This window comes from Drosophila guanche, unplaced genomic scaffold (assembly GCF_900245975.1).
Source record: "Drosophila guanche unplaced genomic scaffold, DGUA_6, whole genome shotgun sequence".
Taxonomy (NCBI): Eukaryota; Metazoa; Arthropoda; class Insecta; order Diptera; family Drosophilidae; genus Drosophila; species Drosophila guanche.
The window spans coordinates 26,299-45,495 of NW_022995801.1; the positions used below are offsets into that span (position 1 = coordinate 26,299).

General features: G+C 38.3%; 1 protein-coding gene across 1 annotated transcript in view; it reads left to right on the forward strand.

The window, feature by feature from the left end:
- Positions 1-19,193, forward strand: part of LOC117591570 (dual oxidase maturation factor 1-like) — a gene marked incomplete at its 3' end in the record, with an annotated part of 29,562 nt that extends 10,369 nt beyond the window's left edge. Inside the window, exons 2-5 of the mRNA XM_034284883.1 lie at positions 375-570; positions 3,599-3,656; positions 3,768-3,902; positions 18,805-19,193. Coding sequence (XP_034140774.1) covers positions 406-570; positions 3,599-3,656; positions 3,768-3,902; positions 18,805-19,193 — 747 coding nt within the window. The remainder of the gene's footprint in view (positions 1-374; positions 571-3,598; positions 3,657-3,767; positions 3,903-18,804) is intronic.
- Between the last annotated feature and the right edge of the window lie 4 nt (positions 19,194-19,197).

Consider the following 19,197-nt stretch of genomic DNA (forward strand, 5'->3'; position numbering starts at 1 on the left):
GTTCATTCAATTTTCGTGTCTTCTTGTTAAGTTCCTTTGTTTTAAGGAATGTAAGAAGCTATTATACAATTTTTTCTGTTGTTATCTTTTACATTTCCGGGTTGCGATACCCCCAAACCATCGAAATCATATAACGTACAAGTTGATTTGCATATTTTGATCTTTAAATATTTACGAAAGTAATTTTTTCATAGAGCTCCTGTCGCTTAGTCACGAATTGCAGCTTTCGCGTTTGCAAGATGCGATGAGAGTGGCCGTTTTGCATGATTTTGCAATGCAAATCTTATTAATTAAGTGCTCTTACAAAACATATCCATCCATGGATATTTATTTTTTGAAGATTTATTGATTTTTTACCCACATCTCATATGTAGATTTTATCAGCAATAAGCCGCACCAACCAGCATGAAAGGCTGGTTCGACGCATTTCGAGACGATGGGGGACCAACGCTGTACTCATTCTCCAACCGAACACCAGTCACCGGTGATGTCTCCATTGTGGCAGTCTCTGTTTTATTTGCCACATTCTATGTCGCATTTTTGGTCATATTTCCGGGTGTACGAAAGCAGGTGAGTTGGCCAGTGGGATAAGGGAGCAATCGTATTTTTAAATTCTCTGGACTATGATATGTTATGATTGCACCATCAAGTGGCCCATGCAGAACGCAGCCCAATTTCAATTTTGCATTTGACATTTGTCAGTGACATTAGTATCTGTCATCTACACGTACATCACTTCTCACGCCAACACGCTCTGTTAGCTCGCCCCACTCCCTTAGAGCCGCACACTACACAAGCAGAGTTTGGAATGAGAGAATTTGCAAAAAATTTAGTTTCTTCATTCTGGCTATAATAATGATCCAATCTGACTGATCCAAGCTGTATACACAATTTTGAAGATAAGAGAAAACTTAAAAAACCATTCCGTAGGGAAGGACCTTATCTTTCAGATCACCAAATTGGGATCCGATCGGATCAATTTTATAGCCACAATGGAGAAATTAATTTCCAGTGGCTAAACCCACCCTGTCCCGCAGCTTTTGTTGCTCGTTTTACATTCTCTCATTCACACTCTGCTTCTGCTTCACTCGGCCCCTGCCTCTGCCCTCCCCCTGGCGATGACTCTTCCGACTTTTAACCCACCCCTTCCCGCATCTTATATTTGTTTTTTTTTTTTTTTTTTTTGTGTGAGGGCGCTGCCTCTGCGTCTGCCGCAAGTCAGCAGTATGTGTGTCTAGGCACTAACCAAATAGTATAGTTATATACTATATATATATACTATATATATATACTATATACTATACTATTTGGTTAGTGGTCTAGGGAAGGGCGGCGAGCGTGTTAGTGTGAGAAGTGTTGTAGATGTAGATGACAGATGAAGAAAACATTTAAAATTTGACAAAACACAGCTGAGGTGCAGATGCACTATTGTCCCAATGACCAGTTTTGGTGGCTGTTTACGCCAAATTAGCGCAAAGGGCTTATGGCCGGGAGCAATAAATATTTTGTATAAGTAAAATGAATTTGTAGCATTAAGCTATTGAATTGTTGCATTTACGACATACTGACAGAAGTTTGTTTAGTTTGTTTGTTTGTATTAGAAAAAGAGTGACCATCAAAGTTGCGTACCAGAAAATTTCATAGATGGCGCCACTTTCGAAAAATCTGCTGTGAAACATAGCGGTCATTATAGCACAGATTGTGCACGGAAAAAGTACCAATTTTATTGCTGTTTTAAATATCTCATAAATTGGAAAATACGATTAACTGATCAAATTTTTTTGATGCATCTTATTTAGTAGGCTTTTTACTACGTGTTCTGTAATGTGAACGATGTCTAGTGGTTGGCGATGTCTTCTACATCTAGATGTAGTCCTGAGTGCCGGGTATAAAAGTGTGACGCGTAAGAAGCGTCTCACACGTCCCTTCTCGTTTTAAAATGCACTTGTCTCAGTGTGATATCATAACAGTCTGGAGGCAATTTGGTTTTTCTGGCTTTTATAGTCTCTGAGAACTAGCCGAAAAACAAGACGGACAGACGGACGGGCAGACAGACATTGCTATATAGACTCGGCTCTTTATGCTGATCAAGAATAATTATATATACTCTATGGGGTCGCAAACGTTTCCTTCTGTTCGTTACGTACATCCACTTTGTGCACAAATACAATACACCCTATTTAATCATCGAGTACCGGGTATAAAAAGGTCGGTTTGGTTCCTTGAGGAAAAACAAGCTCTAGCAGAGTAATCGAATATCAGGAAGCAGTGAAGTTTTTATTTACATAAGGGCTAAAGATTCCGTTTGACCTTATTTAGCATTTTGAAGAGAGAAATTTGATAGAGCTATTAAGACTCAAACTTAAACTTAAATGAAGTTTATTTTCTTTAATTCATTGAACCAGTTCTCAAATTATTTTAAATACATGTTTTAAATACCAGTTCATGACTAAAATTTTGAAGTTTTGTACATATGTATAATTAATATTCGTTCAGTATTTTTACTGTGAACTAGTGGAAACTAGTTATAGCATACAAGTATCAATAATAATCTCAATAATAAAAAATAATCTCAACGGATTTATACCCATTTAAAATTTGATTTGATTAAAATCTAGTTTAAATATATACATTTTAAATATCAAAACAAATTAAAATCCCAACATTCAAGTTTTCTGAACGAGTTTCCCTGGCATCAACCTAAATTAGATCTAAAGTAGTGCTCATAAAAGTCTTAGAAGCATCGTAAATGTAATACATAAAGTACATTTCATTAACCGCAGCGTATAAGTGTGGTATTTATGTATTAATATACCGAATATTATTAGCAGCTACTTGAGGCCTCAACGTCCGATCCGATACGTTTTCTCACGCTGCTGCTGTTGCTGTTGCCGGCTGGTCTGTGCGTCGGCTGGCTGTCTGTCTAATTGTCTGAATTGTGGAACTGTCTGTAATCGACGGCACGTTTCCAAACAGATGTCAGTTAAACATGATATACATATAAATATACTATTGTTGAGACTATGGGTAAACCCGTTAACGGAAGGGCGTGCCCTCTTCTTGTATTTTGGGGTCGCAATCGGAAACAATTGTTGGCTGAATTAAAGCTTGCAAATACTAATAACACTGTTCCATTAGTCTTACATTCGCTGTCGAGAATATTGGCGTTTTCACTGGTATTTTCCAGAGGCATCACGGGAATAGAAGACACAGTTATCAGAAAATCGTTTTACATTAACTGTTTGTTCTTTTTCCGAGAATATTGTTATTTTGATTTAAATTTAACGAAATATTGAAAAGATATATTAATTAGTTAAAATTCAAAACTATAAATTTAATTTAAAAATTAATTTTGTGAAGCTAAATTGATTTTTAATTAATATGAAAACTATAAAATTAAAAATCCACCACCCTTTAAAAGGCAAAATCAGTGTATCCTTTCGCTTATGGGAAAATTGTCATTGCCTTTTCATTCGAATTAATTTGCTGAACGCTTTCAAGTATAACGAAGTTAAAATAAGTGGCTTTTTTATTAAAGTTGAATACCAATATAGTTTGTAGTTTCTGCAACAGACAATTATTATTTTAATTCTTACAGAAATTCACAACATTCTCGACAGTCACACTTTCGCTTTTTGTGGGTCTAGTCATTCTGAGTGAGTACCAGATGGGTGACCTTCAATTAATATATAAAAATATGAATAAAATACTGATTTGCATATGCTCAATCTCTTCACACGTTTTTATCGCACCGCAACAACGAACAGTCACTCGTTTGGGATCCGCGTGGCATGTGGCACATGCAACCATCATTGCACCGTATAAAGCCTTCTCACGCGAGAAGCTACCAGCTCGGATCGGCACCCACATTGGTCTCATGCATGTCAATGTAACGTTGGCAGGTAAGTTTTCCAATCTTTAAATCAGGAGGTCTTCCCAAGTACTAATCGTTTTCGTCGTAGTTTAATGGGTGAATGGGTTTTCATATTTGATTGCTTTTTATGCAGGGACCCCAACTATTGGCAGAGCTTTGCTTCTATTTGTGTTTACATTTGTATTTGAGTTTTATTTTGGTTAAATTGACTAAGGCGTAACGTTTAACGATTGGGCTTAAAATTGCTGGGTAAACTTTGTGATAGTTTTAATTTTGTGTGGTTATTGGTCGAGGTTATTGTCTTGAGGTAAAGGGAGGATGATCATTGATAGTTAAATCATAGATTTTTATGGAAGCTCATAATTTTGTAAGTTTTGTTTAAATATTCCATATATTCCATACATACATTATTCCTCTAATGATTTGCTTTCCAATTAAATATGATTACAAAAATGTATTTTAATGTTTAAAACGTTTTTGGACTGTCTAAATAAAATACTCAGTATTACATCTGTAGTTTTGTGTTTTTTATTTTTTTATTTAAATGTTTTTTTTACTTCTGTCATCTACATCTACATTAATTCTCACGCAGAGGTGGGGGTGGCGGGCTTACGGGCAGACTATGGCTAATGGGAATTACACATCTTAAAGTGTGTTCAACTCTACTCAAAGATTGCATACCCTTAAAGATTTAAAGATTACTTGATTTAAAAACTGTATGCCGAAAAACTCCCAGAAACTTGTTTCAAGACCGATTTATTATTTAAAAATTAGTTTGCAATTCATTACAAATATTAAGTTTCACTAAAAAAATTAGAAAATCATTATAACCTGCCCCAAAAGATGTGTACATATTTTGTGTATGTATATAGCATAGCATAGATAGATAGCAACTGCTGCTGCAGTTTAGGGATTGACTTGGTGTTTGACTTGAGGTTAGGCTCTGGCTTCTGGCTAATTTATTTCCCAAAATGTTGTGGTTTATATTTGTATTCATCTGAATTTGTTGGTGGGTCGAACGAGTATAATGGATGGGGAGGTGACGTCAGTGGTGCTGCGGTTGCTGCCGCGTTGGCTCCTGCCAAGTACCAAGTCAAGTTGCATGTCACGATTCTTGGCAACAATAGAGGCAGCAGAGGCGGCAGCAGAATTGGCAGCTGGGGCAGCAAAAATAGCAAGAAGCAACAGCAACAACTTGAAATGCCACTCGACTCGCGCTATGCCCGACACCTGCGGAAATATTCGACAAATACAAATACAAATACAAATAGCAAAAACGTTTGCCGTACAGCCCTCCATGTCTTTACACATACATTTATGTATATAGATCCCCCTATATATACATATATGTGTACCTGAATCTGTTTTGTTTATTAAGATTTCACTCACTTTGCTCATCGAAAAGGTGAAATTCTTTTCTGTGTGTTGTTGGTGGGCCTACCTTAGACCTCAGCTGAATCAATTGGAATTCCAGTTTCAAGTAAACTCAAGCATGAATAGTCCATACATACTCCTGGCACCCTGCCGTCTGCTCCCATATATTCCTCACTCCACAAAATGCGAACAAATGTTACGAGTGGCTTGTGGTAAAGCAGTTGTCTGTTCTGTCCTGTGTGGCCATATAACAATCATTTTCTGTTCGAAAAATATGGAGATTAAGTATTATCGTAGAATGCCCGTTAGGAGGGTATGCTGCAGCGAATTTTCTTTATTGAAATCTGAAATCTGATTTTGAATTAAGTGGGCAGAATTAAGTGCTTGGATGTTGGCTTTTGGTTTTTATGTGAATTTTAGGGATTGGCACACTGGGGAATGCTTTGTTGAGAATCGAGTCGACATAGCAATGTCTGTATGTCCGTCTGTCTGTCAGTCCTTATGAGTGCCTAGTACTCAGACACCATAAAAGATACGGCAACCAAGTTTTGCCTCCAGATTTCTGAATGCTCACACTGTTACAAGTGTATTTTAAAATTTCGCCCCGCACCATTCCGACCGCAGGGCGAAACACTGTACTCGAAGAGTAAATAGGGTATATTTTATTTGTGTGAATAACGGTTGTATGTAACGCACAGAAGGAACCGTTTCCGACCCCATAAAGTATATATATTCTTGTTCAGCATCAATAGCCGAGTCTTGTTTGTCGGCTCAGAGACTATAAGAGCTAAGCCACCAAATTTTGCATCCAGACTGCTATATGCTCACACTGAAACCAGTGTATTTAAAAAATGGGCCACACCCCGTTGTTTTTTTAGTGTGCGCGGGCGCTGCCTCTGCCTCTGCCGCGCGTCTGCAGTGTGTGGGTCTAGGAAAGGGCGGCGAGCTAAAGGAGCGTGTTGGTGAGAGAAGTGTTGTAGATGTAGATGACAGTTGAAGACAAAATTTAAAATTTGACAAAACACCGCTAAGGTGTAGATGTAGTACTGAGTGCCGGGTATACAAATTGTGACTTATGTCGACATTATGTCGGAGTCCATTTGGGTTTTGGCTAATACAGATTTTGTGAAAACCCATCCCTCCTATCATGGCAAATGTTATTTCGGTAGCTTTTTAAGCCCCATCGAAACCTCAAACGAAACCCCAAACAGAATGACGTTTGCCAAAATGTGTTCCACGAGTTACTCCATTCACTCTATTGTTATATCTATTATTCTTGTTCCCTGTTGGATGGATGAATAAATACTTGGGTGAAAGGGTGGGAGTTGTGTGTTTCCTGTTTAGTAAAAGGGCAAACGTTGCTTCAAGTTGACAGCTGCTGCTGACTGCGCCACAAAATATTTATAGTATTAGGTACATTTTTATTTTTTGTGTGATTTGCTGTTGGATTTAGAATATGATAATTGAGCATGTCAATCTTTGGAGTGTGTCTTAGAGGCCTCTCTATGACTAAATAGACAACTTAATTATTGCACTCATTACGGAGTGGTTCAAAGTCAACCAAATTTCAAATACCATTTTAGGTATCCAAAAACTGTTAATGATAATTTACATTACAAATTACATTTTATAAAGATAATTACCACCGTATGAATAAAAAATCTTTTTGTTGTATGATTTTATGGGCCAATCTGAGGTCTTAATGATATATCATTTATGAAACTTTTGTTTCACTTCCAATTAGGGTTGCAGAGTTTTTGCGGTTCTCGTGGCCTTTGTTCATTAGCTGACTTATTTTATTGCAGTTTCATTCGAAGTGCAAGGATTTTCAGTGAGGCCAGGTGGTTTCCAGGTGGGTTTGATTGCCTTCATCCTTCCCTTCTAAGTAACTGACTCACTCAATCGACTGGAACTCATTGAGATATATGCATGTACATAGGGTTTTTAATTGGCAAATTACGTTAATAGAGGCTTCGTACAAAAAGAGTTTTGTGATTCCAAGAATGGAAAAACACAACCAGTGTTCATTATGAAGTAATTTGAGTAATTCTACACACATGAGAAAAATCAGAACTAGTGGTTATGGGTATAGATGGTATGGGTGTAGAATTTATAGCAGAACCTACATGCATTAAATTCCGAATACTTTGACTTTGTGACCGAAATGGGCGATAGAACAAATATATATAGACAAATCCCATGAATTGAAATTTTTCTACAATATATAATTGGAATACAATTTTTGGTACGTTTCCTAAACAAGAGAGTTGTTTAAATTTATTTTATTTAATATTTTGTTTTGTTTAAAGGAAATATATCGATGGAGCTTACTTCAAGTCAGCTTTTTTTTTATAGAATGACTACTCCATTAATTCAGAGGGCCGTGTGCCTGAACAAAAGTACTCAAGTACTCCTCAAGTACTCCTCATTAATTTGTCTACAAAAAGCTATTTGTGTCACATGTGTCACATGCATTTTTTGTGTCACATGCATATTATGTGGCTGTCTAGATTTCTGCCTAATTTTTGACACTTTTCACTCTCTCCAAGTGCCCACAAATGTAATATAATTTTCTATATATAAAATAATTCCATTCTATTTGCCATTTATTTATTCGTTTTAACAGACAAACTCATGACAGAAATGGAACGTACTTAAATATATTTCTAGCTGACAAGTGATAAAAGGGGGTGATGCAGAAACGAGGTGTAACGCTGATGACGTAGGAGTATATCAGTATAATTTAGAAGTCGAGTTGCCATTGTCTCTCTGTTTTTCTTTGTGTCCGAGTATTGTGTCGTGTGTCTTGTGCCTCTTTGGCTATTTTAAAGTCAGTCTTAGTTCAGTTTGTCTTTTTTTCCCGGTACTTGAAGAGTTAATAGGGTATATTGTATTTGTGGGGAAAACATGTAACACACAGAAGGAAGGTTTTCCGACCCCACAAAGTATATATATTCTTGATCAGCATCAAGAGCCGAGTCGATATACCCATGCCTGAGTGTCCGCCATATATGTCAGCTAGAGCCAACAAATTTTGCATCCAGACTGCTGTGATATCACACTGATACAAATGTATTTCAAAAACATGGGGCGAGCTTCTGCTGTATCCATAATTTTAAAGATAAGATAAATCTTAAAACTCAATTCCGTAGGGAATGACCATATCTATCAGATCACTGAATTGGGATTAGATTTAATCATTATTATAGGCAGAATGAAGACATTAATGTCCAGTGGCTAAACCCACCCCGTCCCTCAGTTTATATTTATTTTTGCACATTCTCTCATTCCACACTCTGCTTCAGCAGTGTGCGGCTCTAGGGGTGGGGGGCTAGCTAACAGAGCGTGTTGGCTTGAAAATTGATGTAGATGTAGATGACATATTTAGAAAAAATGTAAAATGTAATATGTAAAATTTGAAATAATTACAGATGCCTACTGAGTACCTGGTATAAAAGTTGTGACGCTTAAGAAGCGTCTCACACGTCCTTCCTCGTTTTTTGTTGTATCAGCTGCTGACACACTCACACACTTCCCGCAGTATCTCCACATCACTTCTCTCCTCCGTCTCTCCAGCCACAAAGAATTAATCATAATCAGCATAATCATCACTTATAATTATGAAAAGGCATAATATAAAAATGTTTAAATTTATTTGTCTTTGTTGTTGCTGTTGTTGTTGGCTGTACTTAAGCGCGAGTTCTCATCGTCGTCGTCTTCATCATGTTTCTTTTGTGGGGGCTCTTATATTTAATAAAGGGAAATATAATACATTTAGCGGAAGCTGGTTTTTAGGTGTGCCGAAAGCGTGTAAAGTTATTAATGGAATAGTTTTAAGTTTGGACTGTTCATGTTTAGACAACATTTTTTAAATGGTTAAACCTGTAGAAAGGGTAGACAGTTCTCAATTTATGAGATATTTAAAACAGAAATAAAATTCGTACTTTTTCCCTGCACATTCTGTGCAATAATGACCGCTAGGTTTCACATCAGATTTTTCGAAAGTGGTTTCTATGAAAATTTCTTATACGCAACTTTGATGGTCACTCTTTTTCTAATACAGAGCGTTAAAAACCGAGTCTTGGTTTTAACTTTTAAAAATTAGCTTTTGGACACTGTTTCCGCAACTCCTCGCAACCAGTTCAGAATCAAAATCTCGAAATAAAAAGCCAAGTGCTGCTGTTCGACCGAGTCGGAATTCAAATCAATTTAATCTCTTCTTTTTTTCAATTTCGATATTCACCTATTAAATGTATGTTCTTCCTCTTTCTCTATCGTATTCACATATTACATGTATGTTCTATAGCAACAAGCTTATGTGAGTATGTCGTAAATGCAACAATTCAATAGCTTAATACTACAAATTCATTTTACTTACACAAAATACTAATTGCTCCCGGCCATAAGCCCTTTGCTCTAATTCCGCGTAAACAGCCACCAAAAGTGGTCATTGGGACAATAGTGCATCTGCACCTCAGCTGTGTTTTGTCAAATTTTAAATGTTTTCTTCATCTGTCATCTACATCTACAACACTTCTCACACTAACACGCTCGCCGCCCTTCCCTAGACACACATACTGCTGACTTGCGGTAGACGCAGAGGCAGCGCCCGCACACAAAAAAAAAACGGATATATAAGATGCGGGAAGGAACTTCTAAAAGTCGGAAGAGTCATCGCCAGGGGGAGGGCAGAGGCAGGGGCCGAGTGAAGCAGAAGCAGAGTGTGAATGAGAGAATGTAAAACGAGCAACAAAAGCTGCGGGACAGGGTGGGTTTAGCCACAGAAAATTCATTTCTCCATTGTGACTATAATAATGATCCGATCGGATCCCAATTTGGTGAACTGATAGATATGGCCATTTCCTATGGAATTGCGTTTTTAGTTTTCTTTTATCTTCAAAACTGTAGATTTGGGTGGTTTTCGCCCTTTTGCGGGGGCGGAAGGGGGCGTGGCTCATTTTTCAAAAATACACTGGTTTCAGTGTAAGCATATAGCAGTCTGGATGCAAAATTTGGTGGCTCTAGCTCTTATAGTCTCTGAGAACTAGCCGACAAACAAGACGGACAGACGGACAGACAGACATGGCTCTATCGACTCGGCTATTGATGCTGATCAAGAATATATATACTTTATGGGGTCGGAAACGCTTTCTTCTGTGTGTTACATACAACCGTTATTCGCACAAATACAATATACCCTATTTACTCGTTGAGTACCGGGTATAAAAATAAAACTCTTATCTGTGCTCTTGTGATTGATCCAGGAAATTTAAAATTCAAATATACTCTACTCTGTAGAAAATTACGAAAAGTTGTATGTTCATTAAGATGTGATCATAATCTGAAGTTTCTTCGAATATTTTATTTTTCGTATTATCTAAAGTTCTATGAAACTTTTATTTGGCTGTCATAATTATGGTAAAAACCCTGGAAATGTCTTTTCCCAAAGCCTCTATTATCATTAAAGCTGTGTCAGCAAATACTAAAATCCATTTTAATCCGAAATGTCTGTCAATAATATATTATATTATATATTATTTATTTTTATATTATATAATTATGTTCGAGATCAGATAAGATCAGATCAGATCATATTTTGAAGATAAGAGAAAACTAAAAACGCAGTTCCGTAGAAAATGGCATTATCTATCAGATCATTATTATAGCCAGAATGAAGAAATTCACTTGCAGTGGCTTGTCATTACTTCTCGCTCGCACACTCTGCCACATGCAGTGCCAACAGGGCGTGCTGGTGAGAAAACTCATGTAGATGCATAAGACAGATGTAGTAGCATACCAAGGTTACCTCTATATATACATACAAATAAATACATACATATATACATACATATATACTGACTGAGTACCGGGCATGAAGCAACTATAATGAGGTCTCGTCGTTGGCAGCGTTCCTCACTTACAGCGAGAGCCCTTTCACTCGCACTTATTGACAGCATTGTTACGTTTCCCTCTTTTTTCCGACGAGACCTCCTTATAGTTGCTTCATGGTACCGGGTATACAAGTTGCGACGCGTACGAAGCGTCTAACACCGTTCCTCTCGTTATTTTTATAGGTATCTCCTACTTTTACTTCCCCATTTACCATAAACCACATCCACATTTGAATCAAGTAGAGCTCCGCACAATCAACAAATTGAACCGGTTGCAACGGTTGCAAGCAGCGAACACAATTTCCACACCCTAAACAAGTCTGTATCTGAGGTGCGGTGCCACCAACTGGGAAATCATAGCGATTGTCAGTTTAATGACTTTACCATCGATCTACAAAATGCGTAGACAGTGCGTAGTGTTTTCCGTTTTATTTTATATATTTTTGTTGTATTTTGCCACTTTTGTGATCGAGAGAAAAAATCAAACAACAAATTCGTAGGCCAGTCAGGCAGACATATGCTGGAGAACCTTGCCCCGACTCGAAGGCCAAGAATCTGAGCATAAATTATATGACAGCTTTTGATGATTTCTGTAAATATCTTTCTTTGTAGATATTTTCGTTTATTTTTTGTTTACATTTTTTTGGTGTTGAGTTTGTAATTTGTAAGCTCGTTTCGTGGCTTGGTGGTCGTTTTTCGATATTTGGGCATACACTTGAGTCACTTGCTTGAGCTTACGTCTCACGTTTCTCTCTTGCATGGGTCATTGGGAGTTGACTTGCAGGAGGAGAGGTATTTTGCTTTTCAGGTGGCACTGAGGCGTGGGAATTTCCTATAAATGGCATCTTTTAGAGCTACAGTGAGAGGTTATGGAATGGTGGAAAAGGGAGACTTAAAGAGGAAGTATGGACGTTTGTGAGAGGCTTTGTGAGAGGTCAGTCTGTATCTGCATGTGATACATACATACTACAAATGTACATATGTATGTATTTAAAATTTTTTCTTCATCTGTTATCTACACCTAAATCTACATATACATACATCAATCTCACACCAACACGCTCTTTTAGCTCGCCCCCCTCCCCCAGAGCCGCATCCTGGAATGAGAGAATGTGCAAAAAATGAACAAAGCTGCAGGAAGAGGTAGCCACTGCAAAACAAGCCACTGTCATTCTGGCTATAATAATGATCCAATCTGATTCTTATTCGGTGATGTGATAGATATGGTCATTCCCTACGGAATGGCATTTTTATACCCGGTACTCGAAGAGTAAATGGGGTATATTGTATTTGTGGGGAATAACGGATGTACATATGTAACGGAGAGAAGGAAACGTTTCCGACCCCATAAAATATATATATTCTTGATCAGCATCAACAGCCGAGCCGATATGGGCATGTCTGCTTTCTGTCCGTCCGTCTGAGGAGATCTCAGAGTATATAAAAGCTAGAGCCAAATTTTGCATTAAGACCTCTTAATGCTCACACTGTTATAAGTGTACTTCAAAGGACGGACATACGGACATACAGACAGATAGGCTCGATAAACTGATCAAGAATATATGTATGTATATAATTATTGGGGTCGGAAACATTTCCTTCGGTGCGTTACGCACATTTTCCCATCACAAATACAATATACCCTATTTACTCTTCGAGTTCCGGGTACACGTATGTGATGCAACACATTTTTTCGACCGTCTGTCGGTCCTTATGAGCGTCAAGTACTTAGAGACCATAATAGGGCAACCAAGTTTTGAATCCAGACTTTTGTATTCTCACACGGTTTCAAGTATATTTCAAAATTTCGCCCCGCCCCCTTCCGCCCCATAAGTGCACAGCCACAATTTTTAAGACAGGAGAAAACTAAAAATGTATTCCATAGGGAAAGAACATATCTATCAGATCACCAAATTGGAGATAGAGTGGATCATTATTATAGCCAGAATAACGGAGTTAATTTGCAGTGTCTACCCAGCCCCCCTTCCAACATCTTTGTTTATTTTTATACCCGGTACTCAAAGATTAAATAGGGTATATTGTAATTGTGCGAATAACGGTTGTATGTAACGCACAGAACCATAAAGTATATATATTCTTGATCAGCATCAATAGCCGAGTCGATAGAGCCCTGTCTGTCTGTCCGTCTAGTTTGTCGGCTCGTTCTCAGAGACTATAAGAGCTAGAGCCGCCAAATTTTGCATCCAGACGCTATATGCTCACACTGAAACCAGTAAATTTAAAAAATGAGCCCGCCCCCTTCCCGCAAAAGAGCGAAAACCTCCAAAATCTACAGTTTTGAAGATAAAAGAAAACTAAAAACGCCATTCTGTAGGAAATCTATCTATCAGATCACCAAATTGGAATCCGATCGGATCAATATTATAGCCACAATGGAGAAATTAATTTCCAGTGGCTAAATCCACCCTGTCCCGCAACTTTTGTTGCTCTTTTTACATTCTCTCATCCACACTCTGCTTCTGCTTCACTCGGCCCCTGCCTCTGCCCTCCCCCTGGCGGTGACTCTTCCGACTTTTAACCAAGACTCGTTTTTTAGCGTTAGATGGCGCCACTTTCGAAAAATTTGCTGTGAAACCTATCGGTCATTATTGCACAGAATATGCAGACCATTGGACCATCAAAGTTGCGTACAAGAAATTTCATAGATGGCGCCACTTTCGAAAAATTTGCTGTGAAACCTATCGGTCCAAGAATGTACCAATTTTATTGCTGTTTTAAATATCTCATAAATTGGAAAATATTAACTGATCCAATTTTTTTGATGCGTTTTATTAAGTAGTCTTTTACTACGTGTTCTGTAATGTGAACGATATCTAGTGGTTGGCGATGTCTTCTACATCTAGATGTAGTCCTGAGTGCCGGGTATAAAAGTTTTGACGCGTAAGAAGTGTCTCACACGTCCCTTCTCGTTTGCTCATACTCCGTGTCACTGCCAATGAAGAGCCCCTTTATTAACTGCGAAATAAAAGATTAATGATTTATGCAAAAATAGTCTAGATGCTAGATAGAGGCTAAATGCTAGAGTCACCAAATTTTGCATCCAGAGGGCTGTATGCTCACACTGTTACAAGAGTATTTCAAAAATGAGCCACGCCCTCTACCGCCCCGCAAAATGGCGAAAACCCTCCAAATCTATAATTTTGAAGATAAAAGAAAACTAAAAACGCCATTCCGTAGGGAATGACTATATCTATCAGATCAACAAATTACGATCCGATTGGATCATTATTATAGCCACGATGAAAAAATTAATTTGCAGTGGCTAAACCCACCCCGTCCCGCAGCTTATATTTGTTTTTTCACATTCTCTCATTCACACTCTGCTTCTGCTGTCCCCAGCCACAAAATCATTATAGTCGTACAAAACTAGCCTTACACTGAGGTATAGCTCATAGCCCATTAAAGTATGAATGTATAATTTTGAGTGTGTATTTTAGTCACTGGAAGAGAAACCTTAAGTCAAACCTTTACTTTTGTTCCCTTTCGCCAAACAATAAAAGAAACAAGAAGGGTCGTGTGAGACGCTTCTTACGCGTCACAACTTTTATACCCGACACTCAGTACTACATCTGCACCTTAGCGGTTATTTGTCAAGTTTTACATTTTTTCTTCATCTGTCATCATCAACACTGCTCACGCCAACACGCTCCTTTTGTTCGCCGCCCTCCCCTATAATGAAACACTGCAGAGTCAGGGCAGAGACGCGGCAGAGGCAGAGACGTGTCTGCGCGAAGCAGAGTGTGAATGAGAGAATGTGCAAAAAAAAAATATAAGCTGCGGGACGGGGTGGGTTTAGCCACTGCAAATTAACTTCTTCATTGTGGCCATAATAATGATCCAATCGGATGGTGATCTGATAGATATGGCCATTTCCTACGGAATGGCGTTTTTAGTTTTCTTTTATCTTCAAAACTGTAGATTTGGGAGGTTTTCGCCCTTTTGCGGGGGCGGAAGGGGGCGTAGCTCATTTTTGAAATACACTGGTTTCAGTGTCAGCATACAGAAGTCCGGAGCCAAAATTTGTTGGTCCTAGCTCTTATAGTCTTTGAGAACTAGCCGACAAACAAGACGGACAGACGGACAGACAGACATGGCTCAATCGACTCGGCTATTGATGCTGATCAAGAATATATATCCTTTATGGGGTCGGAAACGCTTCCTTCTGTGCGTTACATACAACCGTTATTCCCTACAAATACAATATACCCTATTTACTCTTTGAGTACCGGGTATAAAAAAGTATATAAAAGATAAAAGATCCTTTAAAACATTTTAGAACTTTAAGAAAATATATTTGATTGACTGATTGAATGATTGTTTGGTTAAAAGTAATTTGATTGGAATCGCTCCAACGTACAATTGCATTTCGATTGGTACTTGTTTAACTAAGTAATAAATTGGATAATTTTCGTTTGAATTGTAATAGTTTCTTCTTAGTTAGTCAGTGTTTGTCAATACTCTTTAAACTATAACATTTTATTGCGTCTGATTCACGATTGTTGTTGGTCCAGACCTCCAGCAGCGCTGCATGAGTGAACTCATAAGCTTCTGCAAAATTTAAAATTATTCGAAAAGGACAAAAACGGGCAAAAAGCATGAACACCACGTGATTCTATAATATTTGGTTAATAACTTGTAACTTGAACCTGTGCACCAGCAGTGGTGTGCTGTGCAAAAGTAATATTCCACAGAAAACACGTACAATTGTTAGTACCAAGCTAAATAGACACACGAGCAAAGCATTTGGCAGTTAAATAACTACACACAACTATACAAAAACATGTATTAACAGTTAATTTAAATACCTCGACCTTTTTTTTACATATTTTTTCTTGTATATAAACTTTGTAATCGAGCTACAATTACAGCTGCAAGTTGCTCAATTTTTCCGCACCTTTTCACAAGTCAAAGCATCTAGGTAAAAATCTTCTTAAACCAGATTTGTTTTATCTGGATATTTAGGAATCAGAAAGCTTAAGTCGCATTCAAATCTTTTACCCAAAAAAAATTACATAAATGCCAAAACTCGGTCTTTTTACCCATAGTGCAAAGGTGAATACACTTGAACTTGAATATTGTTTGGAAATTAATTGAGTTGTGTTGTGAGCACACAGACAGACAGAAATACAGACACAACATTTAAACGAATTGTCCAAAAATATTTTATACAAATTTGTTGTTCGCTTTTGGTTCTTTAAATTGTGTTGATTGTTGTGTTAAGGTTTGGTCAGTATTTAATATGGTGCGAAACCGTTCGTGTAGCAATCAAAACATTATTCAAATATTCACCAGTTTGGGGTCCAAAGAGTCCGTTAACATTTTGATTTGTTTTTAGAACTATTACGCTTTTTCGTGCACCACTTGGCCGCATATCTGATATCTCTTTTTGCAATAAATGGAAATGTTATTAAACACAATTTTCACTAGCAATAAAAAAATTAAAGCCAAGCACCAGCAATACACACCCACCCAATGCGTCCCTTCGGCTCTTCTGCCACAAGGCGACCTTCAAATACATGGAGGGCCTCCACAGAAACACCATGTAAATACTTACAAAAGATCAACTCATCCATGGCCTTGATAATAATTATACCCGGTACTCGAAGAGTAAATAGGGTATATTGTATTTGTAGGGAATAACGGTTGTATGTAACGCACAGAAGGAAGCGTTTCCGACCCCATAAAGTATATATATTCTTGATCAGCATCAATAGCCGAGTCGATAGAGCCATGTCTGTCTGTCCGTCTGTCCGTCTTGTTTGTCGGCTAGTTCTCAAAGACTATAAGAGCTAGGACCAACAAATTTTGGCTCCGGACTTCTGTATGCTGACACTGGAACCAGTGTATTTCACTACGTCCCCTTCCGCCCCCGCAAAAGGGCGAAAACCTCCCAAATCTACAGTTTTGAAGATAAAAGAAAATTAAAAACGCCATTCCGTAGGAAATGGCCATATCTATCAGATCACCAAATTGGGATCTGATCGGATCATTATTATATCCACAATGGAGAAATTAATTTGCAGTGGCTAAACCCACCCTGTCCCGCAGCTTTTGTTGTTCTTTTTACATTCTCTCATTCACACTCTGCTTCTGCTTCACTCGGCCCCTGCCTTTGCCGTCCCTCTGCCAATTTCTCTACCGACTTTTAACCCACCCCGTCCCGCAGCTTGTATTTGTTTTTTTTTTGTGTGCGGGCGCTGCCTCTGCTTCTGCAGCGAGTAAGCAGTATGTGTGTCTAGGGAAGGGCGGCGAGCGTGTTGGTGTGAGAAGTGTTGTAGATGTAGATGACAAATGAAGAAAAAATTTAAAATTTGACAAAACACATCTGAGGTGCAGATGCACTATTGTCCCAATGACCAGTTTTGGTCGAATGTTTACGAATGTTTACGCGGAATTAGCGCAAAGGGCTTATGGCCGGGAGCAATTAGTATTTTGTATAAGTAAAATGAATTTGTAGTATTAAGCTATTGAATTGTTGCATTTACGACATACTCACAGAAGCTTGTTGCTATAGAACATACATGTAATATGTGAATGCGATAGAGAAAGAGGAAGAACATACATTTAATAGGTGAATATCGAAATTGAAAAGAAGAAGAGATTAAATTGATTTGAATACCGACTTGGTCGAACAGCAGCACTTGGCTTTTTATTTCGACATTTTGATTCTGAACTGGTTGCGAGGAGTTGCGGAAACAGTGGCCAAAAGCTAATTTTTAAAAGTTAAAACCAAGACACGGTTTTTAACGCTCTGTATTAGAAAAATAGTGACCATCAAAGTTGCGTACAAGAAATTTTCATAGATGGCGCCACTTTTGAAAAATCTGATGTGAAACCTAGCGGTCATTATTGCAAAGAATGTGCAGGGAAAAAGTACGAATTTTATTTCTGTTTTAAATATCTCATAAATTGGAAAATACGATTAACTGATCTAATTTTTTGATGCATTTTATTGAGTAGGCTTTTTACTACGTGTTCTGTAATGTGAACGATATCTAGTGGTTGGCGATGTCTTCTACATCTAGATGTAGTCCTGAGTGACGGGTATGAAAGTTGTGACGCGTAAGAAGCGTCTCACACGTCCCTTCTCGTTTTCATTCATTTGGTAGTGTTTCTCTCTCTTTCACATACTCAAAACCTTGTTGAACAACGCTCTCGTTACAAAAAAAAAACAAAAACCGAACAGAAAACTGAATACAAAACGGGCCAAAAGCGCGTGCCCTGTAAACCGGAAAAATTGCTAACAAAATATGCTATCAGAAAATAGAAACACAAATGTAATTGTATTTATTGCACATTGATTATGCGAATGTTGTTGCACTTTTGGCCGTCGTTCAGTTGAGGTGTTTTTGGAGCTGAAATGCTATTGACAATGAATGTGTGCCATTAATCATATACCTTGTGGCACCCAAAACATTTCTGGTTCAACAGGAAATAATCATTTAGTTGAAGTGTTTCAGTTTGTCTGTAATTGAACTGAAGGTTGAATCTTGAAGGTGTGTGTATTGCTGGAGGTTTTTTTTTCGGTTATGGAAATATTCTGACTTGTGATTGTTAAGGAACTGTGGAGGATGTTTTTTGTGGAGTCTTGTTTTTATAAAATTTAAAGTCACTTTTAACGAGCGTTGATACGTGTTTTTTTAGCCATACCCATTGGAAACTACACGCCACCGGATATCGACTACAACGAGCGCTTCATGTGGGAGGGTGCCACCGATATGAGCGCCAACTATCGACATGCGCTGCAGCGTGGTCTGCCTTTTCCTATACTCACGGTGGCCGAGTACTTTAGCCTCGGTCGCGAGGGCTTCTCTTGGGGCGGACAGTACAGGGCTGCGGGATATTTTGCAAGCATAATGCTGTGGTCTTCGCTGGCCTCGTGGCTGCTGATGAACCTTTTACTGATTGCCGTGCCACGGTATGGTGCGTATATGAAGGCTCTTACGGGGGCCTTGCTCGTCTGCACCACCGTGGGATATCATTGTCTGTTGCCCAAGCGACCGTTGTGCATTTATTTGGAGGGCGGACGATTGGAGT